This window comes from Meles meles, chromosome 19 (assembly GCF_922984935.1).
Source record: "Meles meles chromosome 19, mMelMel3.1 paternal haplotype, whole genome shotgun sequence".
Classification (NCBI taxonomy): Eukaryota; Metazoa; Chordata; class Mammalia; order Carnivora; family Mustelidae; genus Meles; species Meles meles.
Window position 1 is genome coordinate 57,759,471 of NC_060084.1, and position 27,486 is coordinate 57,786,956.

The 27,486-nt window shown below is 43.7% G+C and overlaps 1 protein-coding gene across 3 annotated transcripts in view; it reads left to right on the forward strand.

Annotated features, from left to right (window-relative positions):
• Nucleotides 1-27,486, forward strand: part of LOC123930989 (zinc finger protein 470) — a 71,715-nt gene that overhangs the window by 8,130 nt on the left and 36,099 nt on the right. For 2 of the 3 annotated variants that reach the window (XR_006816196.1, XM_045987580.1), the window contains exons 1-2: nucleotides 20,716-21,299; nucleotides 21,801-21,892. Coding sequence is in view for 2 of the 3 variants with exons in the window: in XM_045987580.1 (XP_045843536.1) it covers nucleotides 21,080-21,299; nucleotides 21,801-21,892 (312 nt within the window). In the remaining variant the exon portion in view is untranslated. Of the gene's footprint in view, nucleotides 1-2,307; nucleotides 2,435-5,271; nucleotides 5,368-9,353; nucleotides 21,300-21,800; nucleotides 21,893-27,486 lie in introns of those variants that run through there. The other variant, XM_045987576.1, reaches the window with a different exon arrangement.

A 27,486-nucleotide genomic window follows, 5' to 3' on the forward strand; every position in this document is an offset into this window, starting at 1 on the left:
TGATAAATTCATGTGAATGCATTTGGTTTTATAAGAACATGGGAAATTATGGGTATCAGCCAAAATGGCAGCCTCAACTAACTAGAAGGGGCAAAACAAAATTCCTGAAAACCAGTAGCTCACAGTGAATCTTAAAAAAATATATATAATACCAGGGTGCCTGGCTGGCTCAGTCAGAAAATCATGAATTCTTGATCTTGGGGTCATGAATTCAAGCCCCATGTTGGGTGTAGAAATTAAAAATAAAATAACAGAGGCACCTGGGTGGCTTAGTCAGTTAAGCGGCTGCCTTCTGCTCAGGTCCATGGTCCCAGGGTCCTGGGATTGAGCCCTGCATTGGGCTCCCTGCTTGGTGGAAGGCCTGCTTCTCCCTGTCCCACTCCCTTGCTTGTGTTTCCTCTCTTGCTGTGTCTCTGTCAAATAAATAAATAAATAAACTCTTAAAAAAAAAAAACAACAAAAAATTTTAATACTTTTATTTGAAAAATACATTAAATGTTTTCTCAAAGGTCTGTATATCTTCGGAAGTCCCATACTTTGAATATCTTTGTATCATGGCTTTGTTCTAAACTTGTGTTCACTGTCAAAAGCAAATTAAGACATTCTTTGTATAGCTTTGTCTTTATATAGACAGTTACCATTGTCATTGGTATTCAAGGCACTGAGCATGAAGATTTTTCTTTTCTATGGAAATAAATCTAAAGATGAAAAAATGTCCATATGTTAAAAAAAAATTCTTACAACCTGCTGCTATTGTAACTGGACATTTATTTTTCTCTTAGCACATTTAATTCCTTAAGAAACTAAAAAGGGGGGGGCACTTGGGTGGCTCAGTTGGTTAAGCAACTGCCTTCGGCTCACGTCATGATCCTGGAGTTCCAGAATCCAGTCCCACATCGGGCTCCCTGCTCAGCATGGAGTCTGCTTCTCCCTCTGACCTCTCCCTTCTCATGGTCTCTCTCATTCTCTCTCTTTCAAATAAATAAAAATAATATATTTAAACAGAATAAAAGAAACTAAAAATTTTAGTATATGAGCTGCCGAAGCGAGCACAAAGAAACTAAAAATTGAGGGTGCCTGTGTGGCGCGGTTGGTTAGGCACCCAACTCTTGATTTTGGCTGAGGTTGTGATCTCAGGTTAGTGAGATTGAGCCCTACATCGGGCTCTGCACTCAGTGTGGTATCTGCCTAAGACTCTAAGACTCTCTCTCCCTCTCCCTCTGTTCGCCCCCACCCCGTGTTTCCTTGCTCACTTGCTTACTCTCTAAAATAAAGAAATCTTTAAAAATATATTTTTTGGGGTGCCTGGGTGGCTCAGTGGGTTAAGGCCTCTGCCTTCGGCTCAGGTGATCTTGGAGTCCTGGGATCAAGCCCCACATCAGGCTCTCTGCTCCGCGGGGAGCCTGCTTCCTCCTCCTCTCTCTCTGCCTGCCTCTCTGCCTACTTGTGAGCTCTGTCAAATAAATAAATAAAATCTTTTTTTTTTTTTTTTTTTTTGACAGACAGAGAGCACAAGTAGGCAGAGAGGCAGGCAGAGAGAGAGGGGAAAGCAGGCTCCCTGCCAAGCAGAGAGCCCGATATGGGGCTCAATCCCAGGACCCTGGGATCATGACCCGAGCCGAAGGCAGAGGCTTTAACCCACTGAGCCACCCAGGCGCCCCAAATAAATAAAATCTTTTTAAAAAAGACTAAAAATTTTATTTATTCAGTTTCATTTTGCTATTGTCTTAAGCATATAGGTTTGTTAGACTCAATATACAAATTGAATGTGTTATAGTCTTAATGCTGTGTGATTTCTCATATTATTACCTAGTTTACTCTGGTGTGGAATGTCATGCTAGTTCTTAATGGCATAGAATGAGAAAATTGCACTTTAATTATGGTTATTGTTTTTATTGTGTAAGAAAAGATAAAATCAGCCCCATCAGTCCAGTGCCCCTTCTCTTCTGAAACAAAACCCTTCTAGGATCTCATAGAGTACCATTTGCAAAATATCAGTAGATAATCTTTGTTTTTAAAGGTTCAACCACAGGTATAAGCCATTCCTTGAGACTCTTATTTACTGCCCTGTGGCCACCTGTCCGTATTTCCACATGCTGACAAATAGGTTAGCATCCTTGCATACAATGCAGTTTAACACTTTGGTAACTACTATTTTAGGTTGAAGCTTCATATTATAAAGGTTTAATTTTTTTTCTCCTCCAAGGGCTATTTCTCACATAAAGTAGAAACAATTTAAAGCTTCGCCTTGGAGTTATGCATGAAAATGAGCATTGGTTGATCAAGAGTGTACTTGTGTCATTTCAGGACTTGGTTACATTCAAGGATGTGGCAATAGACTTTTCCCAGGAGGAGTGGGAATGGCTGAATCCTGCTCAGAGGAATTTGTACAAGAATATGATGTTGGAGAACTATCAGAACCTGGTATCACTGGGTAAGAATATTTTCCCCTCTACAGGGGTGCCTGGGTGGCTCAGTGGGTTGAGCCTCTGCTTTCGGCTCGGGTCATGATCCCAGGATCCTGGGATCGAGCCCCGCATTGGGCTCTCTGCTCAGCAGGGAGACTGTTTCCCTCTCTCTCTCTCTCTCTCTGCCTACTTGTGACCTCTCTCTCTGTCAAATAAATAAGTAAAATCTTAAAAAAAAAAAGAATATTTTCCCCTCTACATAATTTAGAATTACAATAGGAACTTTTTACATTTTTATTATTAAAATTAAAAAAAAAAAGATTTTATTTGAGAGCAAAATAGAGTGAGGGAGCATGAATGGGGTGCAGGGGTAGAGAGAGAGGGAGAGCTGGGAGCCCAATTTGGGCTTCATCCCAGGACCTGGAGATCATGACCTGAGCTGAAGGAAGATGCACAACCATCTGAGCTACCCAGGCGGCCCGAAAAGATGCGTTTCATGAATGAATGAACAATGCATCCACAGTACTTCTCTGAGAAGCCCCTTTTATCCTGCTTGTGGTTCACTGAGCTTCTTGAAATTAAATATATGTCTTTCATCAAATTTGAATGATTTTTGGCTTTATTTCTTCTAAATAATTTTTTCTGCTGTCTCTCCTTGTATTTCAATTACAAGTATATTAGAACCTTTGATATTATGCTCTAGGTAACTGAAGATCTGTTCATTATTTAAAATGTTTTTTCGGGGTGCCTGGGTGGCTCAGTGGGTTAAGCCTCTGCCTTTGGCTCAGGTCATGATCCCAGGGTCCTGGGATCAAGCCCCACATCGGGCTCTCTGCTCAGTGGGGAGCCTGCTTCCCCCAACCCCTGCCTGCTGCTCTGCCTACTTGTGATCTCTCTCTGTCAAATTAATAAGTAAACTCTTTAAAAAAAAATGTTTTTTCTTTGTCAGATTAGGTAATTTCTGTTGACATAACTTCAAATTTACTTCATCTTTTTGTGTCTTCTTCAGTGTCTTGCTTGTTAAGTCAATGTGGTGAATTTTTAAAAAATATATTTATTTATTTATTTATTTATTTATTTGAGAAAGACTGAGCACGAGTGGGAGGGGAAAGGGAGAGAGAATCTCAAGCAGACTCTGCACTGAGCACAGAGCCTGATGAAGGGCTTGATCCATGACACTGAGATCAGGACCTCAGACAAAACTGAGAGCTGGGTGTTTAACCAACTGTACTACCGAGGCACCCCAAATGTAGTGCATTTTTATTTACTTTTTTATTATTTGTTTATTTATATTTATTTTATTTTTGTTGTGTTTTTTGTGGTTTTTTTTGGTTTGTTTGTTTGTTTTGTTTTTGGTACCCCAGCTGGGACACGAAAGTAGTGAATTTTTAAATCTTAGATACTATATTTTTCAATTCTAAACTTTCCACTTGATTCTTTTTTTATAATTTCTGTTTCTCTGCTGAAAAATTTTAAGCATATTTTCCTTTATGTTTTGGGTATGGATATAATAGCTGTTCTTAAATCCCAGTCTACTAATTCCAACATCTGTGTTATCACTGGTTAGCTCTTCATTAATTGCTTATTTTTCTATGTGTGATTCACTTTTTCCTTTTTCTCCTTAGGTGTAATAATTCTGGATTTTATTTCAGACACTGTAAACAATACACTGTAGAGGCTGTAGATTCTGTTATATTCCTCTGAAGAGTTTTGTTTTGCTTTTGTTTTTTTTTTTTTTTTTTAAAGATTTTATTTATTTATTTGACAGACAGAGATCACAAGTAGGTGGAGAGGCGGGCAGAGAGAGGAAGGGAAGCAGGCTCCCTGCCGAGCAGAGAGCCCTATGTGGGGCTCGATCCCAGGACCCTGGGATCATGACCTGAGCCGAAGGCAGCGGCTTAATCCACTGAGCCACCCAGGCGCCCGCTTTTGTTTTTTTTTAAATGTGTTATATTAGTCACCACACAGTACATCATTACTGTTTGATGAAGTGTTCCATATTCATTGTTTATGTATAACACTCAGTACTCCACGCAATCCGTGCCCTCCTTAATACCCAACACCGGGCTCACCCATTCCCCACATCCCCACTCTGAACCCTCAGTTTGTTTCCCGTAGTCCATAGTCTCTCATGGTTCGTCTCCCCCCAATTCCCTCCCCACTTCATTTTCCCCTTCTTTCTCCTAATGTCCTCCATGCTATTCCTTATGTCCCACATATGAGTGAAACCATATGGTAATAGTCTTTCTCTGCTTGACTTACTTCACTCAGCATAATCTCCTCCAGTCCCATCCATGTTGATGCAAATGGAAGTATTCGTCCTTTCTGATGGCTGAGTGATATTCCAGGCAGTTAACTTGACTCAGACTCCAAACTCTGTCTCTAGGGGCTCTTTACAGTACATCAGTTACTGGCTGTCTGATAATCCTGTGAAAATGCTGGGCAGAATTTCTGCCCCAATTCCCTTAGAAAATTGTTTAACTTTTATCGAGTTGACAGTTGGCAGTCCCAGTAGACAATGCCAGAAGCTTTATGTAATCTGTCTCTAAAATGTTTTACCCTTTACCATTCGTGTTCCATCATTCCACCAGTATTTTTTTAAATTTTATTTATTTATTAGACAAAGATCACAAGTAGGCAGAGAGGCAGGCAGAGAGAGGAAGGGAAGCAGGCCCCCCGCTGAGCAGAGAGCCTGATGTGGGGCTTGATCCCAGGACCCCGGGATCACGACCTAAGCTGAAGGCAGAGGCTTAACCCACTGAGCCACCCAGGCACCCCTCATTCCACCAGTATTAAGGAACTGACTTATAGTTCTGAAATGCCCCAAATATGGCCAATTTTCTTGTTTGTTTTTTGTATGCAGGTCTTTGCATCTCTAAGCCATATGTGATCTCCTTATTGGAGCAAGGGAAAGGACCTTGGGAGATGAAGACAGAGATGACAAGAAGCCCATTCCCAGGTGAGTGTGGGAGAACCAGATAGGGGAATCCTTTCTAAATAATGGCTCAGCTATTTTCAAAGGGGATACTTTCTCCTTTCTTATGCTACTTAGAGACTCTTTCTAAGCTTTCTAAGCCTGAGGAGAAAATTGAAACTTTGCTACTTTGTATAGGCTCCCTAAATGTCTAGATGTCTCTTCTCTCTAGCAGCTAACTCATTTTGCAGAAATCTCTATCCAACCCTTTCCCCATCCTCTCTTTCCTTTTGCCATTTAGACTTATATAAGCTTCTCTGTCTCTTAAATCTTAACTCCTAAATTAAGTGCTGCTTGAAAATCATCATATTTCCTGCTGCTTAAAATCTTTCTTTGCTTTTCTGTTACCACTTCTTGTGTATCCAGCTCCATCCCACTTCTCTTACCTTATTCTCTATGATTTTTTAGCTTTTTCACTCTACTTTAGGGCAGAGTTTTCTAAATTATGAGGTACCCAGGTATTCAGGTATGTTAAAGGTATGCCAACTGTGGAATCTCTAAGCCTTGAGAGACCAGGTGTGGACAGACGCAGTCTGAGTTCCAAGTTTGGTTCCTTCTGGACCGCAGGCAGTATCATTCTTTTGTCTCTGTTTGCCTTACAGATGTTGACGAGTGCCCGACAGTACAGTTGAGAAGCTCTGTACTTAACCGTTGGTCACCCTTTCTGAACTCACCAAGCTCTTTACTGATTCAGGCTTTTGTGCTTCCTGATTTCTCTGCCCACTATGCCCTTCTCTTGGCCGTCTGTCCATGCTTGACTTTTGTTAGGTTTGGCCAGAAAACCCCGAGACAGTGAATGAAAAGAGTACTCAGACTCCTTGGTAGGAGAAAGGAGGGGTCCTGGGGACCAGATGCTCTAGTGGCAAAGAAAGGTCCAGAGCCAAACTCTGCCTCCACCTTTATTGTGAATGTTATTAATACAACAAGAGAATAAGAAAAACAACAATGAATATGAAGCTGTAATAATCAGGACAGTGGTATAGGGAGTATCATGTGAATAGAACAAGCTGTGCTTGTGACGGGCATGTGGACTGGGAGTGCATGGGATATGTGACCATCGAAGATAAATGTTTCTCCTGAGTCATGCATTTACTCCCTGGATTAGTGCATTGAGCCACAATGAAGATCTGGCTGTTTTCAGCCCAGAAACCCTAAAGGGGGCTCAGTTCTCTGGACACACCTTCTTTGTTTTCCAACCAGTTTCATCCCGGGAGGCATGTGTTTATTAAATCTTATCTAGCCAGGCACTGTGAATTCCCACAGACTCTCAGGCCAGAGCTCAAACATCATCTCATCAGAGGCCTTCTCTGACCACCTTCTGTAATGAACATTCCTTATTTCAGCCCAGTTACTTTCTATTGGGCCAGTTTATTTTCTTTGTAACACTCAGGAAAGCTTATAGTTAACCTGCTTATGGTTTGCATGCTTATTTTCTGCCTCCCCCACTGAACTGAATGTTCACAAAGACAAGGGAATGTGGAGATCATACATGATAATTGTGCCTTTATAAAATTCTCCTTTCACTTCCATAACGGGATTTGATCTTTACATTTTGAGATGATTTGGATCCTAGACTTCCAGGGTCCTCCAAATAGCCAAATACTGGAAGGGAAATTAACCCCGCTTAGATATGCTTTATACTTTGGTTGCATAGGAATCTACCACCTCCCTGAAATTGGGAAATGGAGGAACTTTCCTGATAAGTAATAATTGGCCTTGTGAAGAACAGACGAAGGAAACGGGGTTGAAGCCTATAAAATTGGCGGGATATTGAGTCACAGTATAGATTCAGCTCTTACTAAGTGAGTAAGATATCTCAGCATCTGTGTTGAAAAGGACCAAAAAGATAAGGGACAACCATGTTTCCCATGGGAGGTTGTGGTGTTGAAGACGACCTCCATAGGAGGAATCCGTGATGTATCCAACTTTCTGTTTTTTTCTGTCCAGTATTTCTCCCCTCAGTCGTCTGTGTAAGAAAAACTGTAGGTGATAGGTACGTTGAACTCTCATGGCCTCAATTCTAGAATTACTGAGGCCTGAGCGTTAGGAAGGAAAGAAGGAAGTAGGAAGGGGTAGGAAGCTTGTTAGCGCTTCAGAGCCCTTCTGAACTGCTTTAGTAGATTTGATCTCTTCCATCTCTGAACTTTAATACTAGTTTTACTTTTTACCACATGGCTCTCACTTGATATTTCATGTTTTCTTCTGTTACTTTCTTTGTTGGTTTTGCCTTTCTAATTCTTTCTGTACTCCTCAAGAACAACTGGTCTTTTATTACATTAGTGTCCATAGTGCTTGACACATAGTAGAAAACTGCTTTAGCGAACATTGGATTAGTCAGTAATTTACTATGGATAAGATTGGAAAGGAAAGCACTTTCTCTTTTGCCGTTTCTTTTTTTTTTTTTTTAAGATTTTAAAAAAATTTTATTTATTTGACAGAGAGGGACACAGCGAGAGAGGGAACACAAGCAGGGGGAGTGGGAAAGAGAGAAGCAGGTTTCCCGAGAAGGAGGGAGCCCGATGCGGGGGTCGATCCCAGTACCCTGGGATCTTGACCTGAGCCGAAGGCAGATGCCTAACGAATGAGCCACCCAGGCGCCCCTCTTTTGATACCAACCTTTTCCCTGAAGTTTTCTCTTAATATCATCTCTTCAGTACAAATTTCTTTGTTTTTATTGAGAACTTATAAATGTTTGAGTTTCTGTGATATATGTTAAGTGACTTAGTAGTAGTGTTTAAAGCATATTATTCCTACCACGAAGCCTGTATTTTATCTCACAAGGCAAGAAAGTTATTTTAAGTGGCAGTAAAAAGAACTTCATAATAGTAATACACACCTACATATATCATTATGAAACCAGTTTATTCAAAAAGACTTATGGCAAAACCCTATTAAGATGTGACCTAGGAAGTGACACTCTTCGTAGGCTGGTGAAAATGAGAACATGAATGGAAAAATGCCTTACTGTGCAGCCTGAGGTTCAGGGATCTCTGAGAAATGAGGAGTTCACTGTATTGAAACATGTATATGAAACACTGTATTGAAACAATGGTACATACAAATACTGATTTCTGGTTATGAAAAGATTAGGCATTTACCTAAACCCTAAGGGAAGTCATGAAGCATAACAGATTTGTGGTTGCTGGGAATCTATAGAGATTGTTGATCAGCAATAGTTATGTGATGATATTAATATATATATATATATTTTTAAATATTTTATTTATTTGACAGAAATCACAACTAGGCAGAGAGGCAGGCAGAGAGAGAGGAGGAAGCAGGCTCCCCGCGGAGTAGAGAGCCCAATGTGGGGCTCGGTCCCAGGACCTGAGCCGAAGGCAGAGGCTTTAACCCACTGAGCCACCCAGGCGCCCCTAATATATATATTTTAAAGATTTTACATATTTATTTGACAGAGAGATCACAAGTAGATAGAGAGGCAGGCAGAGAGAGAGAGAGAGAGAGGGAAGCAGGCTCCCTGCTGAGCAGAGAGCCCGATGCGGGGCTCGATCCCAGGACCCTGAGATCATGACCTGAGCCGAAGGCAGCGGCTTAACCCACTGAGCCACCCAGGCGCCCCGATGATATTAATATTTAAACAACATTAACCTACCTGTATACGCAAGTCAACTAGAAGTGGGAAAGAATAGAGCAATGGTGTTTAATTTATAGTCTGTTATGTTAGTATAGGATAAAAAAAAGAGAATATTATTATTGTAGCCTACTTCTCTAGGACCTCATTATCCTGCATTTAATTTTCTTTTCCTACATTTCCTACATTATCCTACATTTAATCACTTTTTCCATGTTTCCCTGAGCTCTGAAATATACTTGTGTATTTTTCAGTTTATGTGCTGTTACATAATAGATTTTGCAGGCTTCACTATTTTTGAACCACCTTGTCCACATTAAATATTTCCTTTGTTATAGCCCATGATAAAGGAAGCACTTGCTTTTTTGTTATCTTTCAGATTTGGGATCTATATGTGAGACACAGGAATTATTTCTGAAGCAGTTCATGTATGATGATGTGTTAATGGAGAGAATTACAGACTATGGACTTGAGTGTTCCACTTACAGAGAAAATTGGAAATGTGAAGGTCTTTTTGAGAGGCAGTTGGTAAGTCAAGATGCATTTATCAGGCAAAAAGTAACCACTTATAAGAAAACCCTTACTAAGGAAATAGATCACAATTATAACAAATCTGGGAAATTTGTCCATCTAGACAATATAGAAGAAAATGTTTATAATCACAAGTCAGATAAGAAAAGCTTTTCCCAAAATTCCATGGTAGTAAAACACAAGAAAGTCTATGCAGGAAAGAAACTTTTTAAGTGTCATGAATGTGAAAAAACCTTTACCCACAGCTCCTCCCTTACTGTTCATCAGAGAATTCATACTGGTGAAAAACCATATGAATGTAAAGAATGTGGGAAAGCCTTCAACCAGAGTCAGCACCTTGTTCAACATCACAGAATACATACTGGCGAGAAACTCTTTGAATGTAAAGAATGTAGGAAAGCCTTCAGCCAAAATGTGCACCTTATTCAACATCGAAGAATTCATACTGGAGAAAAACCGTATAAGTGTGTGGAATGTAGGAAAGCCTTCAGCCAACCTGCACACCTTGCTCAGCACCAGAGAATTCATACTGGGGAGAAGCCCTATGAATGTAAGGAATGTGGGAAAGCCTTCAGTGATGGCTCATCCTTTGCCCGACATCAGAGATGTCACACTGACAAAAGACCCTATGAATGTATTGAATGTGAGAAAGCCTTCAGGCAGAACACATCCCTTATCCGTCACTGGAGGTATTATCATACTGGAGAGAAACCTTTTGATTGCATCGATTGTGGGAAAGCCTTCAGTGATCACATAGGCCTTATTCAGCATAGGAGAATTCATACTGGAGAGAAACCATATAAATGTAAAGTGTGTGGGAAAACCTTCAGTTATGGCTCATCCCTTACTGTCCATCAGAGAATTCACACAGGGGAGAAGCCTTATGAATGCGTTGTCTGTGGGAAGGCCTTCAGCCATCATGCTTCACTCACGCAACATCAACGAGTGCATTCTGGAGAGAAACCTTACGAATGCAAGGAATGTGGGAAAGCCTTTAGACAGAGTATACACCTTGCTAGTCATTTGAGAATTCATACCGGCGAAAAACCCTATGAATGTAAAGAATGTGGAAAAGCGTTTAGCATCAGTTCACAGCTGGCTACTCATCAGAGAATTCATACTGGAGAGAAACCTTACGGATGTAAGGAATGTGGTAAAGCTTTCAACCAGAGGGCACACCTTGCCCAACATCATAAAATTCATACAGGAGAGAAACCTTATGAGTGTAACGAATGTGGTAAAGCCTTCAGCCAGACTACCCGCCTTATTCAACATCAGAGAGTTCATACTGGAGAGAAACCCTATAAATGTAGCGAATGTGGAAAGGCTTTTAGCGATAGCTCATCCCGTTCTCAGCATCGGAGACTCCATACTGGCCAAAGGCCCTATGAATGTGTTGAATGTGAGAAGGCATTTAGAACAAAATCATCCCTTATTTGTCATCAAAGATGTCATACTGGGGAGAAACCTTATGAATGTAGTGTGTGTGGTAAAGCCTTTAGCCATCGTCAGTCCCTTACTGTTCATCAGAGAATTCATTCTGGAGAAAAACCATATGAATGTCAGGAATGTGGGAAAACCTTCAGCCAGGTTGGACACCTTAATCTACATAGAAGAATTCATACCGGAGAGAGATCTTATGAATGTAAAGAATGTGGAAAAGTGTTCAGACAAAGCGCACACCTTAGTCATCATCAGAAAGTTCACACTGCAGAATGGTCTCAGGCCTCCAGCTCTTCCTCACCCCGTATGTCACCGAGCCCCGTGGATATATCTGCTAGATATTTTTGGGATTCATCCACTTCTTTCAATTCTCATTGTCCTACTCCCAAACACAGTCATTTCACCTGGACTGTTCCAATATAAAAACTGGTCCTACATCCCGTTTTCTTCCCTTCAAGTTCATTCTTCACACAACTGCCATGGTGGTCTTTTAAACATGTAAATGTAATTAAAGTACTCTCTTAAAACCCTGGTTAGGAAATGTAAACTATTTGATGCCTATAAAGTGCTTAGCATAGTGCCTCACCCAGACTAAGTGCTTGATAAACGTTAAGTCAGTGTCATTCAGAGTCTGTTTAAAAATTATTTTTAAAGAGTGAGCTCTGGAAAGCAGTATATCAGTACTGGGAGATTATAATAATTTTGGAACTGAAACTACATCTTAAGGTGGATAATGAGGATTAGCATGTGTAGTATTTTTAAAGTTTGACATCAGAATAACATAGTGGCTTTCTTGTGATTCCAAGGCTGTATGTCTTTGTTGGTGCAGAAATTTAGTGTGACCTGGTACATAGAATATGTTTTAGGGCGTGTCTAAAGTTCTGGATAAGACTGAAACAAAAGGATTAGAATTTACTGGGAAGAATATAAGACTATAGTTAATTAAGGCAAAAAAAATTCCGTATTATTTAAAACTGAAGCAATAGAGAACTTGAATAGTCTAGTCCTATTTTAAGATACCTGGGTTTACAGATTAATTCTGAGCTTTCAAGGAACCACTAATCACACTGTTGTAGAGTGTAAAGTATAAAACTAATTAAACATAATTAAAACATAATACTTTGAAGTATTTGGAATACTTCTTTCATGAGGCTAATTTAGTTCTGATATCAACCCCCCCAAAATGAAATGGTAGATTAATTTACTTGTGGTTCTATGTAGAAAGGAAATTATTAATCTCTGCTGAAGAACAACAGAGGTTCTGAATAAATGGAGAGCCACACATGTTTCTAGATAGAAGTTTCAATACTGTAAAGATGTCTACATTCACTTAATTCCAGTCATGATAACTGTAGGATATTTTTACATTGACAGTTTGGTCTGAAATTCACATGGAGTGGTAAGTAGGCAGGCATCGTAGGAAATTTTTGGAAAAGGTGATATACCCATGAATTGAGTGTATTGCAAAAGTAGTATTTTTTTAAGTTTCTATTTATTTTTAAGTAATCTCTAAATCCAGTGCGGGGCTTGAACTCACATCCCCAAGATCACGAGTCACATGTTCCTCTGACTGAGCCAGCCAGGTGTTCCACAAAAGTGGTATTTTTGATATCTCAGTGGGGGAGATGGATTACTTAAATGGTGTTTGACAGTTAGTTACCCACCTGGAAGTAAAAGCAGAGCTACATTTTACTCCTTACAGAGAAGTTCCCTGAATCTGGATTAAAGATGTAATAGAAAACACAAAATTCTAGTAGAGAATATAGAAGATTTGTATCCCTTTGAGTTTAGGAAGACTTGGTGGACACAGAGTCCAGAAGCCATGAAGAGAGTGACAGGAAGGAGCATGTAGAAGATTTAAACCTTTTGCATGGTATAAGGCACTATGCAAAGTTAAAAGGCACATGACGGACAGGGAGAAATTTTTAAAATATACATATTATGAAGGATAAAAGCCTTCTAAAAAGTGCTCTTGAAAAGCACACCAACAAGCAACTCACAGTTACAGAACATGAAATTGTCAAATAAAATAGAAGAAGTTCCTAACTACAATAATGATCAGATAAATTAAAATTTTAAAAAGTCCTTGTCACTAACATAAATCAGCACAAATTTTATGGGTAATATGTAGTACTGTTGCAGATGTGAGAAATATATTTTTGTACATTGGGAAGATAAATCTTTTAAAAGCCATTTTAGAAGCTAATGTGTTACCTGTCAGCATTTTAAATGTAATCACTTTGTTGCAATTCTAAATCTAGGAGCTTATCTTCTTGAAAACACAAGTGCAGAAATATAGATGGATAAGCACATTGATTCTAGAATTGCAAGAAATTAGGAGCAGCTTAAGTGTCTAGCACTAGTAAACTAGTTAATCAGTTAAATTATAGAAAATTCAGTAGATTACATACTCACTGAAAAGAATGAGGTAGAGTTTCATACTCACAGAAAGACATAATTTACTGACGGTATAATTTCCATAATGATAATATGATTGCATGGTTATAAATATCAGAAATTTATAAAGTTAAAATTAGGGGGGCGCCTGGGTGGCTCCGTGGGTTAAAGCCTCTGCCTTCGGCTCAGGTCATGATCTCAGGGTCCTGGGATCGAGCCCCGCATCGGGCTCTCTGCTCAAGCAGGGAGCCTGCTTCCTCCTCCTCTCTCTCTCTCTCTGCCTGCTTCTCTGTCTACTTGTGATCTCTGTCTGTCAAATAAATAAGTAAAAATCTAAAAAAAAAAAAAAGTTAAAATTAGGAAAATACATACACATCAGCTATTTGTTTTTGTCTGCAATACAAATTGAAAACATGCACACAGAGATACACATAGACTTTTCCCCTGGGCTGCTCTGATGTCATTCGGTGAGGTTTTGTGTTGTCAGTTGTACGTGGTTCCCTTTAATCCAATCAGAAACTCTGTCCTCAGGACACAGGAAGAGGCTGTCAATGATCCTCCTTTGGCCACAACTTAGGATACTGCCTGCACTCCTGCTGCTCTGCTCACTGCAGGGGACCGGTCTCTCATTCTCCCCAAGTTGGGTCTTATTAGTATCTTGTTTCCACTTTAAAATGAGATTAAGGGGGCGTCTGGGTGGCTCAGTGGGTTAAAGCCTTTGCCTTCGGCTCAGGTCATGATCCCAGGGTCCTGAGATCGAGCCCCGCCTCGGGCTCTCTGCTCAGCAGGGAGCCTGCTTCTTCCTCTCTCTCTGCCTACTTGTAATTTCTGTCTTTCAAATAAATAAATAAAATCTTTAAAAAAAAATAAGATTAAGTTCTTTTTGCTGTCAACCAAAGAAACCTACCAGTGTAGAAATTGGTATCCTTGAATGGATTTCAGGCAAAACATCCTGAGAAAATGTGGATTATTATTAAAATTAAAAATGTGGTTATTGGGGCGCCTGGGTGGCTCAGTGGGTTAAAGCCTCTCCCTTCGGCTCAGGTCATGATCCCAGGGTCCTGGGATGGAGCCCCACATTGGGCTTCCTGCTCAGTGGGGAGCCTGCTTCCTCCTCTCTCTCTGCCTGCCTCTCTGCCTACTTGTGATCTCTCTCTCTCAAATAAATAAATAAAATCTTTTTTAAAAATGTGGTTATTGGATGAAACAGAGCAAAGGATTATAAGGTTCCTCTTCATGTTTTGTGCCACTCAAGTAGCATGCTTTAAAAGCAACAGTAAAACAGCTAATCAGCTGTGGTTGAGATCATTTTTAGACCAGTCAGAAGGATAAGAAATGCCAGTCCAAGGGGTTTGTATGATGCTTGTTCATAATGGAATTGGAAAATATAAAGCAAAAGCAATAATGACTTTAAAAAAAATTTTTGCTTTAAAGCATGGACTAGAACACCAGCCATTTTGGTAACATGATTAAAAGATGCTTCCTTGTAGCTCTGTGATTGTTAAATATCAAAGAATGAGCTACAATGCCAAGGGAATTCACAATTTTGGCAGATTTCTTAAGTAAATTGTTTGACATTAAGGGACATCTTTGATATCCTGGTTACTGGAATGAGAATTTGTGGCAGAATTTGTGGATTTTAAAACTCTTAAGCCCATAAGAAATCTTAAGAAACCATGCCAACTAATTATCCTTTGCCTGAGATAACTGGGAATGAAGGTTAAAGGTTAGCCTCTTTCCCTTTTAGCTCACCAATACTGTGGCTTCTTTGATTTAAAAAAGAAAGAAAATCCGATTCTAAAGTGGCCTAGAGATTGATATAGGAGGTTAGGGAAGGGTTGAGAGACTCTGCCAAGTATCAACATTTATATCAGAATCAAGAAAATGGCTGCAGAAATGGGTTTTCATAGGGCTTGACCTCAGATACTAGATTATAAATTTTGGAACTGGGCTGAATTTATGCTATACAGACAGGGTATTACATATTTGATGTGCTAATCTGTGCAGTTTATTGCTTTTCTCATAATTTTCTGAGTAGATACATGCAAATCTCATAAGGCCAGACTGAAACTAAATGATATTTAAAGCACAGAAATGACCTTGCCTGATACACAGGAAGGAACCAGAAAATTTGGGATGCTGACCTTGCTTTCTCATGTCTGAGTTTCTCACTTGCCTTGTCATTAGGCTTCCTGAAACAGGGCCAAAATGCCTTTCCTTGAACCTGTGCCATGAGGAAAGCATCACTTCTTTTTTTTTTTTTTTTTAAAGATTTTATTTATTCATTTGACAGAGAGAGAGATCACAAGTAGGTAGAGAGGCAGGCAGAGAGAGAGGAGGAAGCAGGCTCCCTGCGGAGCAGAGAGCCCGATGCAGGGCTCGGCTCGATCCCAGGACCCCGAGATCATGACCCGAGCCAAAGGCAGCAACCCAATCCACTGAGCCACCCAGGCGCCCCGAGGAAAGCATCACTTCTTTAGAGAGCACTTTACTTGCCAGCCTTAAGATATGTGGCATGCTGGGAAGGGGGGCTGCTCTCGGGAAGGGATTTCTAATCTCCAGCAAGGGCAGCCGCCCAGGGAACGCTGAGCCCTAGCAGCAACACTCCGGAAGCAAAGTTGATTTTGTGGTACACTTGGGCAGGCTCATTCTGGCTTGTAAAAGCTGTTATATTTTTAGAGATTTTTTGAACTGGTTATTAAAAGGTATATATGTATGTGTGTATATATGTGTGTGTGTGTGTGTAGAAATATATACATGTAAATACATGTTTGTACTGGGTCATATGTACCCTGTATGTATTGTATACATATGTTTATAGGTTATTGTCTAAATTTTTACTATAACCAGTAAGTTGTATTAAACACAGACAATAGTTTGGAAACTGAGTTTTGAGCATTTGCCATATTTTTTTTATGACTAACATTTGCAGGGGGACATACCACATAATAGTTGCTGCTTTGCATCTCTTCCCACCTCCACATTCAGTGACAACATGTTAGCAACTTTGACTCAAATATGATGGGAATCTTTAACAGCGTGCACCACAAAATCAAGGCTGGTTGACTTTAAAAGTTGACAGTGGAAATGTTAGTAAATCAGGTTAAACTTAAAAATGTGTCATGTCTGTAAGTTGTGAATTGTGCAAAAAGTAGAGGAAATATTCTGGTACTCAAAAGCTATTACTTAGCAAAGAGCTCAGCCTGTCATTGACATAACGAGCAAGGTTCTGACCTATGTCCTCACCTCGTTTCACTTTGATCTTACTCTTTAACGTAAATGAAAATATCAACCGACATTGTCAGAGTTTTACCCATTTGTCAGTTTTAAGCATAGGTTGGTAAAAGTCAACAAAGGCATTCTAAGAGAATCGACTGCTATACAGAACTGACAATCCAAGAGCCTTGCATTTCCCTATCATTTGTCAATGCGTGCTGCACATCTGTAACATTACAATAAACTTCCTGCATGTAGGATGCACACACTTCTTGGCCTTGGGAAGCCTCATGTCAAACTACCAGCTTACCGCCGATGGCCTGACAGATTGCTGACTGCGATTGCCAGCGGGTCTACAAACGAGATCAGTAGTCAGCCGCTGAAAGTTTACTTTGTTACTTGTCTAAAAACACTTGACGTTTGGTCACGGAGACCGCAGTCCAGTTATCACCCATGCTAGAAACTGCCTGTCACCTTGTTCCCAGATCTGGGTGTGTGGACAGGAGGCTGGGTGCTCCTGAGGAAAACCTTCCTATAACACCACTACGACTTTTACTCCTACAGCTCCCTGAAGAATTGCAGCCATTTACCAAGGTAAGTGCATATTAAGGAAAGGAAATAGCACTTTTGGAAGAAGTCTAGGTTACAAGGACATGTACTGTAGTTGTTCTGGGGGATGATGGGGGCAATTCTTGCCGTGCTCTAGCTCAGAGCAGGCCCTGCGAGCTCCTCTGCCAGTTTTGCTTTTTGGCTCTAAGATCCATTTTCTGCCTTATCCCTTGCTCTACACTATTGCATGTGTTTAAGCTCTGCGGGTGACGTTTCCCAGAGTGCTTTGACAACTGGTTTTCTGTCTGGTTTACCAAGTGGGGGACACTAGCAATATACCAGAAAGTGGGAGTTGGGGAGAAGCCGGGGTATTTCTCTCTCACTTGCTCTGCTTTGGTGGTGGCTATGGTGATAGCTACATCGCCTCTGTCCTACCTCCCTCCAGTCAACCCTTAGTATGGTCCCACCTCCTGCTAGGGACATCCCTGTGGATCTGTCTAGCTCTAAGTGGCCCTGGTTCCTGGTTTGGTAATATCCCCTCCACCCTCTGCTCTCCTGTAACTGATCCGAGTTGCCTCCCTGTTCTTCCTCTCACTCTCCCAGGACCTTATATTAGTTTCCTGTGTCAGATTCCCTCTACTGAACCTCATGGTGTCTGGGTTTCCTGACTAAAGCCTGATAGACAAAATTTATTATTCCTACTTGGTTTGGTAACATTCACGCTAGCCTAAATCAAAATACAAGACCACACTGGGAACTGCCACCTTAGTGAATTCCCTGTGTGCCCAGTGGTTGGGGGGCATATTGAGGAGTGAGTCGCTACTCCTTGCCTTCCCCATCACTAAGAAGTAGATACATGAAGTACGCTATGAAGAGTAGTATTTTAACGTAGAGTTTCAGACAAAGCACAAGTAACCAGTTTACTCAACAGTTTTTAGTTAGAGGCTATCATGTGGAACACATTGAATGGCAGGCCGTGTGTAGGTGAACCCGAATATTGTGCTTTTTAACACGTACAACAAGCAATAGGTATGTTCTGTATCACTTTGGCCTCTATTTGCCTAAATATTTTGCCTTTTTCTGTGACATGACTACTTATAAGCAGAAATGTGCAAGATAACCTCAAGCCCCTCCCAGAGGCTGAAACACTGAGGGGGGAGCAGAAAGAGGAGTGTTCTTCCTGAAAAAAATGACTCCTTTGCACCACCACCCACTAAGTCTTCTGTTTCCACTCTAGCAAGTACAACGAACTTCATCATGTTACATTTTATGTATTAACTGTATTTGTTGCTCTCAATATTTCTTACTCTCATAAGCTTGTGTTCATTGTTCAGTTGATCTATTTTTCTATTGGCAAAAATTGTGTACTTAGGGTTGGGATGTAAAAGCCTCATCATTTTTATATTAAACATAGTGGAAATTTTTTCCATTTAAACAGTTTTTTCACTTAGTGACACTTTTAATCAGGAGTGGATTAAAAATCCTAAAGAAAGGGTAGGTGTATACTGAAGGACCCACATTAAAACTTTTGGTTCTTTATCTCATGCTTCTGGGTTCCGGTGATATGGAGGTTTGTTTTTAGCATCAAATGGAGGAATTCTTCCATTACAGCAAACAGTAATGGTGTCATTAAATCAGAAACTGAATGCCTCCTGGCCATTTAAAGCTCTTGTTATCAGGAGAGCAGATTTTTTTAAAAGAAGGGAAAAAAAACATAGTGGTTGGTTTTACAAAGTTTAAAGGTGGGAGTGGGGTGGGTTGCTTACAAAGTTACTGGAAAAATATTATGGTTGGGGCATTTCCTTGTGCTAATTGCCATGTCTGGGTATAATGTTCCATGTTCAAAATTGTTAGTTTCTGTCTCCCCGTTCTGAGTTATGCTTGTGTAAAGGTTTTAGTCCTGGGAGGAAGTCTTCAGATCAGGAACAACAATGGCTGCATTGAAGGCCAAATGACCTCTGTCCGTTCCATATGTCTCCTGCCACTAGAAGGACAAAAAAGCTACAGTGACTGATCCTGACAGGCAAGAATAAATAGGATATTGGGGCTTGGGAGTATTATGGACAGTCCACCTTTTGAACTGTCATGCACAATGATAAACGGTAAGTGGAAATGGAAGACACTTGCGATACCACCCAGGCCATTGATGGTTTGCATCAGGTTATCCCTGAGTAACTGAGATGTTGGTCAAGCCTAGGAGAAGTATGGCATTATATAAAGTGGAAGAGAAGTCTTACACACCAATCATAACCCCAAGGCCAGTTTCTGAAAGAAAAGAACAGGTTATATTCTCTACCCATGGTTTTCTATTTGCTGCTTCATAATTAAGCCCCCTCCCCAGCCAGTGCCATTTTATTAATTCAAAGGAAGTCTTTTAATTCAAGTGGTTTAAATTCAGTTCTATGCCAGTGAGGGCTTTACAACTTTATTTTTAATGAGAAAATATTTACACACAGAGGTCAAGTGTAAAATTTCATGAGCTTTAAAAAGCTAGTACAGTAAAACGTACTCACTTTAGGTGTAGAATTCTATTTTGACAAATTCCTACAGTCCTGTAACTACTGCGACCAAGATACAGAAAACCTTCACAGTGTGTCTTCTCCTCCCGCCTCCAGCTCATCTCTTTTCTGTCTTAAATAATGTTACAAAATGTCAAATAAATATAACGGCAGGCAGCCTCTGGGGCCCATGATGGTGAGTGTAACAACAGCGGCCTGCTCTTGTTCAGGGAGGGTGTTCCCTGAGCGGAAAGAGGCTTTCTGCTCCAGGGATCCAGAAAGCTCTGGACGGCTCAGGGAAGACTGGCCCTAAACACGTAATGTGGAAAAACACCAGTTAACTCAGACAACGATGAAGGTTATGCAGCAGATTTTTTTAAAAAAGATTTTTATTTATTTATTTGACAGAGATCACAAGTAGGCAGAGAGGCAGGCAGAGAGAGAGGAGGAAGCAGGCTCCCCGCTGAGCAGAGAGCCCGATGCGGGGCTCGATCTCAGGACCCTGAGATCATGACCCGAGCCGAAGGCAGAGGCTTTAACCCACTGAGCCACCCAGGCGCCCTTATGCAGCAGATTTTTTTAAAAGTCACGAGGTGAGTGGTGGCATTTGTGACTAGAGACTGGGTAGCGATCTATGAGAGTGACAGGTGGGAACTAGCCCCGACTTTGGGGGAAGGCCTTGCAGGTGCAGGACCCACAGGCGCAGGGGCAGTGGCATCTGGAGGACGGGTGTGGGGGGACGGGATAGGCCCGAGTGTCCAGGGACATGGGGACCCACCTGGGGTCAGAGGTGCGCAGCGAATCGGACGCGAAGGCAAGTTGTGCTCACACGCCCCCAGCACAACCACACTGTGGACAACGGCAAGGCCCCAGCGCTGCCCTTCGGCGCGCGCGTCCTCTCCCTCGGTCGGCGGGGACACCCGTGGGACGCGCACCCGAGGAGCAAGCCACCTGCCGCGCCTTAGCACCGCCCACTTCAGCCCTTCGGCCACGCCCCTCGCCGTCAGTCCCGCCCCCGTCGTGGAACTGCGCCTGCGCGAATCCGAACCCGGCACCGACTCCCAGAAGCCCGTGGGGCGCGGTCCGTCCGTCGGGAGGCCTGTACTTCCGGCCAGGCTCGGGCCTGGTGTCCACAGCCACCCGGAGGCCGCGGTCCCGAACAGCCGGAAGCGGCCGGCCCTTAAGGGAGACGGCGGACGCTGTGTTGGCCCGGGGAGGGCCGGCGCATTGAGGCCTGCGCTCCGCTCAGTCCCGCCGCCGCCCTGGCCGGGACTACGCTTCCCGGGGGGCGTTGCGGTGGCCGCCCACGCCCACTTCCGGCGGCGGCCCCGGGCCCGGGTTCAGGCTGTTGGCGGGGTCGGGGGCTCGGCGGCCGCGGTGGGCGCGGGGCGGGGCGGCGTGGGGCGGGGCCCTCTGGACGCCGGGCGCACCCGCGGTGGGTGGGGGGAACGACCCCACTCGCCGCGCCGACATGCAGCGGGCGGCGAGTGCGGGCAGGGGCGCGCGGGCCCACGGGCGGGGGTCCCCACCGCGGCGCTGCGCTCCCCGCACAAAGCCCGGGGCGGGCCGAGGCCGGACTGTGGGGACCCCGGCTGCCTTTGCCCGCCCTGGCCGGGGAAGGCCGCGCGCGAGGAATGGCTCCCCATCCAGAGGCCAGCGAGGAGCGTTGACCGCGGGGCCTGAGAACCGAGGTGAGGGTGACAGGTGGTCGGGGCTGGGGACGGGGGCGAATTCACGCCCTCAGAGCTCGGGGACAGTGCGGTCTTGGGGCACAGGGCCGCTCGGGCCCCTGTGCTGGTGGGTGGTTGTCCCCGGGCTCTGAGGCTGGCAGGTCGGAGGAATGCAGGGGTTTCCAAGTTTGCCCTGAGTCCCGGCATCCTGCGGCGGTGCCGGGAAGGACCGTGACTCGCCCAGGGTCAGCCTGACCCCACACCATCCTGATTCATGCTCCCAGAGAGAGAAACCCCTCTCCCGCCGTGGCAGTCCCTCGGTAGAGTGACAGTCGTGGACAGATCAGTGCCTCCAAAACTGGTCCGGTCCTTTCGTCCCCGAGCGTCCGCTTCTCCACCTGTTGAAGCCCTTTCTGATTTACGGCCCTGGTTTGAGACGCAGCCGGAAGGGACCATTTCCAGCCTGCTGGTCAGGAGCGTGGTGTAGACTCGCTCTCCAGCGACTCCCTTCTCTTCCCCCAGCTCTTCCTTCCAGGGACACTGCCCTTCTCCAGGAGAAGAGGCAGAAGCAGGAGGCAGCAGGGACAGGAACTGAACTGAGAGCCATGTCTCAGGTGAGTTGGCATTTCCACTCTCCTCTCTGACGTGCAGTCTTGCTTTTCAGGACTTAATAATGTTTATTTTCTTTTTAAAAGTTTTCAGTTTAAGAGACCTGTCCTGGGAGCTGTTCCCATTTCCTCACATTCTGGTGAGTGATGGGCTACAGGGGTAGCCCAGGGCCTCCCTCCCTGCTTCCTCTTCATCCCATTCGGTGTTCATTCTTCATTGGTGAAGTGATTCAGCCCCTCCCTGTGCTGCTTTTCTCAGAGGAACTCTGGTGGAGCGGAAAGGTACTCTTGGGGCGAGCATGACAGCTGCTTGTGCTGTACTGTGGGTTTGATATCCACTTGGTGCCAACCCCTGGAGACACGCACGGCTAAGCCCCAGTCCCTGCTCTCAAGGAGCTCACAGCCTGTTGGTGGAGAGTCATGGAAGCAAACAAGGTTCTCGAGTGCAGGTGAGAGCTGACTAGAGGAGCTCTTGGCTTCTAGCTGCCTGTGAGGGAACGGCAGAGTCTCTTTCCCAAGGCGGTAATGTTGGAGCTATGGTTTGAAGGGAGAAGGGGATGTTTGGCAGGCAGAGGAGGGAAGAGCGGCGCTGGTACGGTGTGAGAAGCTGTCTGTATCTCACTTGATCGGGTGGCTTCTTAAAATGCTAACGGATAGTTTTGTCTGTTTCTGTCCTCTATGTCTCATAAATATGAGAGCCAGCTCATAAACGAATCAGGTTCCACTTGTCCCACCCGGGCTACTTTAAGCAAGTTACCAGTGATCACCACATTACCAGATGCTCTGTCCAGTCCTCAGTCTTTTTTGGCTCTCACTGGCATTTGAGGTAGCTCAGGGGTTGGCCGACTTTCACCGTAAAGAGCTAGGAAGTGAATGTTTTAGGCTTTGCAGGCCATAAGGTCTCTGCTGCAGCTGCTCTACTCTGCCGACTAGAGCAGAAGCAGCCGCAGACAATATGTGAATGCATGGCAGGGCTGTGTTCCAATAAAACTTTATTTACAAAGACAGGTGACTGCCCACCCTTGAAATAGCTCATCCCTTGCTCTCCAGTGGGACCCTTTTCCCCCTTGACTTGTAGAGCACAGCAGGTATCTAGCCTTCCTCCTGCCTTCCTGGCGTCTCAGTTTTCACTGGCTGGTGTTCTTGGCTCTCTGTTCTCGTCTCTCTGTCCACATTCCCCTGAGGAGGTCCGCCCGTTCTCATCTATAAAAACTTAGCCACAGGCCTCCAAGCTCCAGGCCAGTGCATCCAACTTGACTCCTCTTGAATGTCGAGCAGGTAGTTCAGACCTAACACATTCACATCTGCCATTGGCAGTTGCCCCCGCCCGGCCGCTCCCACATGTCTCTGGCTCTGGCCAGGGCAGTGTCATGCTGTCAGTTGCTCAAGCAGAAACCTCTGCGTTGCTCTTGTCTCCTCTTTTTCCCTGCCGCCCATGTTTGCCTCATTGCAGACCCTGTCAGTGCTGCTTTCGTGCTGTGCTCGTAGCCTGACGATTATCATCGTGCCCACTCCTCTGTCGCTGCCCGGTCCTTACTATCCTACAGTTGGCCCCTCGACTCTGCTCCCGTGACTTCCTGCTTCTACATAGGCTCCCGCAGTCACGTCCCAGGGCTGCAGCCAGGTGGGCTCTGTTCTAACTGCTGCGTTGCTCTCTGCTCAGAACCCTCCGGTGGCTTCCCTGAATGGAGGCCGCATCCTTCATGTGCTGACAGGGCCCCACCCGACCTGGTCCTCTGCACCGCTCACATTTTCCATCCTTCTCCATCACTCACTTTGCTTCCTTGAAAATTGCCTTCTCATTTTCCCGAACCTTCTATCTATAGCTTTAAAGACTCCCACCCAGATTCCTCACATCTTCTCTGCGTTACTCCTTTTTTAAACTCTGCACATTTCAACATACATTACATTTACTTAATGCATCTGCTTTTCTGCTCCAAGTACACTTGAAACAGGCAGGGATTTTGGACAGTTCCACCCGCGAGTCCTGATTCAAAAAATATTTGGTAGAGGAATGTATGAGCTTCTCTTGTAGGCAGTGTTTTGCTATTTAATATAGTATTACGATAATCACTTTTATACCTGGAAGTGTGCTTTATCCCTGATCATTTCCTATGAATACCTTCCTAGAAGTTTTTGCTTTGTGGATTAAAGTTTATTAAACTGACATGAAATCAGAATACTTTAAAAGTTTTATTTAGATGGAACAGGAGTAGAGCCTCAAAAGCTAGAATTTATGGTGTAAAAAAGGTAGACTTCACCAAAAAGAAAAAATTACCTGTTTTTCATTCATATGCCTTAAAAATTGATTGAACTGAACCAAAGAAAAATCCCTTTAGTGCATTTTTTTTCTTATTACAGGCTTATATTCATTTTTTTCATATGGAGTATTAATATAAAGTATTTTTGTGTAAGGATAAAATTGCTTTTGTTTTCTATTTGCCTTTTTTTTAAAAAAAGATTTTATTTATTTATTTGACAGAGATCACAAGGAGAGAGAAAGGAGGGGAAGCAGGCTCCCCGCTGAGCAGAGAGCCCAATGCTGGGCTGTGGGATCATGACCTGAGCCGAAGGCAGAGGCTTTAACCCACTGAGCCACCCAGGCGCCCCTTCTATTTGCCTTTAATCTCCTTGTCTCTCTCTTTATTAAGATTAAGAGTCAGACCACCAGATTAAATTCTTACACTGGGTTTACCATTATGTTTTCTCTCTGGTATAGTGTGATATTTCAAAACCCTTTGGGAAGTCTGCACATGTCCACGCTGACAGTGGGAATAAGAATAGGATGTACCCAGTCGAGGGTGGTTCACGTACCGTTGAATGAAGCAGGTTGGTCGGGACATGAGTTGGAGAAAATGTGTTCTATCTGAAAGCCATGTTGCCCAGTGGGTCTTGTTTTGTCATCAGCGTGAGTGGATGGCACGCATTATGGCTGTTGTCAGAGTAGAACCTTTCAGTCGGGGCTGCTGGTGTCCCGGTCAAGGCGTGGCAAAGGAAGCCGCTGTCTGGGTTCCAATGCTAGTGTTAGCATTTAATCGCTGTGTAACCTCAGGGCAACTTAAATGACCACATTTTCTTCACTTATAAAAATGGGAATGATGGGCGCCTGGGTGGCTCAGTGGGTTAAAGCCTCTGCCTTCGGCTCAGGTCATGATCCCAGGATCCTGGGATCGAGCCCCACATCGGGCTCTCTGCTCCGCGGGGAACCTGCTTCCTCCTCTCTCTCTGCCTGCCTCTCTGCCTATTTGTGATTTCTCTCTGTCAAAAAAAAAAAAATAAAAAATAAAAAAAAAATGGGAATGATAATGGTACTGGCTTAATGTGGTTCTTTGAAGGATTAAGTGAATGCGCGGAAAGTGCCTAGAAAAACATAAAGGTGCGTGGCCCACAGTGAGATCTCAGTAAGTGTTGGCTGTCAGCCTCCTCGTCTCCTTGTCGTTTAGAAGTTTATGGGCCAGCCCCTCAGGTGGTGCCCAAAAACGCGGCGCTCCGTGGTGCTGGAAGGAGCTGGCCAAGTGGCCCACTCTGGCCTGCCGCCTCTTTTTCCATAGCCCGTGAGCAACAGATGGCACTCACGTTTCTCAGCCACTGAAAAAATTAAAATACGGTATCATCTGTGAAATTACGTAAGTGTACGTCTTGGTGCCCATGGATGAAGTCTCCTTGGAGCGTGGTACACACGTGGTTTAGCCGTGGTCTGTGGCAGCTCTCATGCAGCATGGGCAGGGTTCAGTCGCTGTGGCAGTGGCTGTCTGGCCTCTGAGGCCTAAAATATTTGCCCTCTAGCCTTCTATGGGAAGACTTTGCTGGCCCCTGATGTGGAGGTTACGGGTGTGGACTGCGGAGCCAGACCGCTGGGTTCAGAGTCTTGGCCCTTCAGTGGGCTGGGTGATCGTGGGCAAGTTATCGCTCTCGGTTTCCTTGTCTGTGAAGCCAGAGCGGTGGTGGGACCAACCGTCAGGGTTGGGGGGTCGAGTCAGCTTGTGTGTAAGCGTATGGAATTGTGTCTGGAATGTTCTAAGTGCTGTGAGCGGTAATCGCTCCTGTTCCCAGTAAAAGGCGTTTGTTGGCTCTCCTGGTCTGTCCCAGCTGCCGTCACAGACCAGCACGGACTGCGCGGCTAATGCGCCACGGACCTTTATTTTTCACAGTCCTGGAGGCTGGAGAAGCAGGATGATGGGGTTGGTCGATGGGGTGTGCTGGCTGATGCGGACTGCTTCCTGTTTCGTGGCTGGCGCCCTCTCTCCGTGTCCTCCTGTGGAGGAAGGAGCTAAGGAGCTGGGGGGGGGGGTCTCTTTTATAAGGACACTAAGACCGTTAAAGAGGATTCACCCTCATGACCGGAGGGCCTCCCAAAAGGTCTCAACTCCAAATGCCGTGATACTAGGCATCAGGATTCCAAAGTATGGATTTTGGGGGGATGCAAACATTCAGATAGCACTAACAGAAGTCATTGATTCTTTTTTTTTTTTTTAATAGTTGCATTTCTTTTTTTCTTTTTTTAAAAAGATTTTATTTATTTGAGAGCGAGTGCACATGAGTGAGAGGGTTCGGGCACCCCCCAGGAAGAGCAGAGGGAGAAACAGACTCCCCCCTCAGCAGGGACCCTGATGGGGGTTCAATCCCAGGACTCTGGGGTCATGACCTGAGCCAAAGACAGACAGTTAACTGACTGAGCCACCCAGGTGCCCCTGGAAGTCATTGATTCTCTACCTAAAGGGCAAGTCTGTTTAAAGTGAGAAACTGCCTTATTTGGAAGTTTACACATACACTGTTCATGCTAGGTCCTTCTGGAACACAGGAGAGAGGTAGAGAAGGGAACATTTCTTGTTAAGAAAAAAAAATCAGACTCTCAAAAAACCGAGTTGCCAAGTATAAGAAAATTTTGGAACTTATACTCTTCTGTGTAGTAGGGGCTCCAAATTCCAGTTTTCTTACCAATGACAAAATAGTAACAAATGAAAGAAAATTGGGCACCATTTTCTCTTGCACCAACAGACTATAAAGTTACTGTAAAGATGCTGTAAAGATACTGTAGATTTTAGAAAGGTATTTTGTATATAATCTATGTACTATATTTTATATAATGTTTCATTTGGTAAAGTATATCTGAAAAGATTTTGAATATCTGAAAAAAGTTTTAAGTGCAAAACTTGCCAGGCAAGGGGCATGCAGATAGGACTGTAAGTCTGGAATCTGTGAGAAACCGGCTTTCAGAATCAGGTCAGAATAAAACATAGAAGTAGCATGTGTCTGAGCACCTATGCCTTTGAGCCAGTTGAAAATATTTGCACTGAAATGGGTTTTTTGGGGAGGCATCTGGCTGGCTCAGTCGGAGGAGCATATGACTCTTGATCTCAGGGCGGTGAGTTCAAGCCCCGCATTTGGTATACAGACTACTTAAATTAAAAAAAAAAAAAAAAAAAGAAAGAAATGGTTGTGGTTTTTTTGTTTGTTTGTTTAAAGATTTTATTTATTTATTTGACAGAGAGATCACAAGTAGGCAGAGAGGCAGGCAGAGAGAGAGGGGGAAGCAGGCTCCTTGCTGAGCAGAGAGCCTGATGCGGGGCTCGATCCCAGGACCCTGAGATCATGACCTG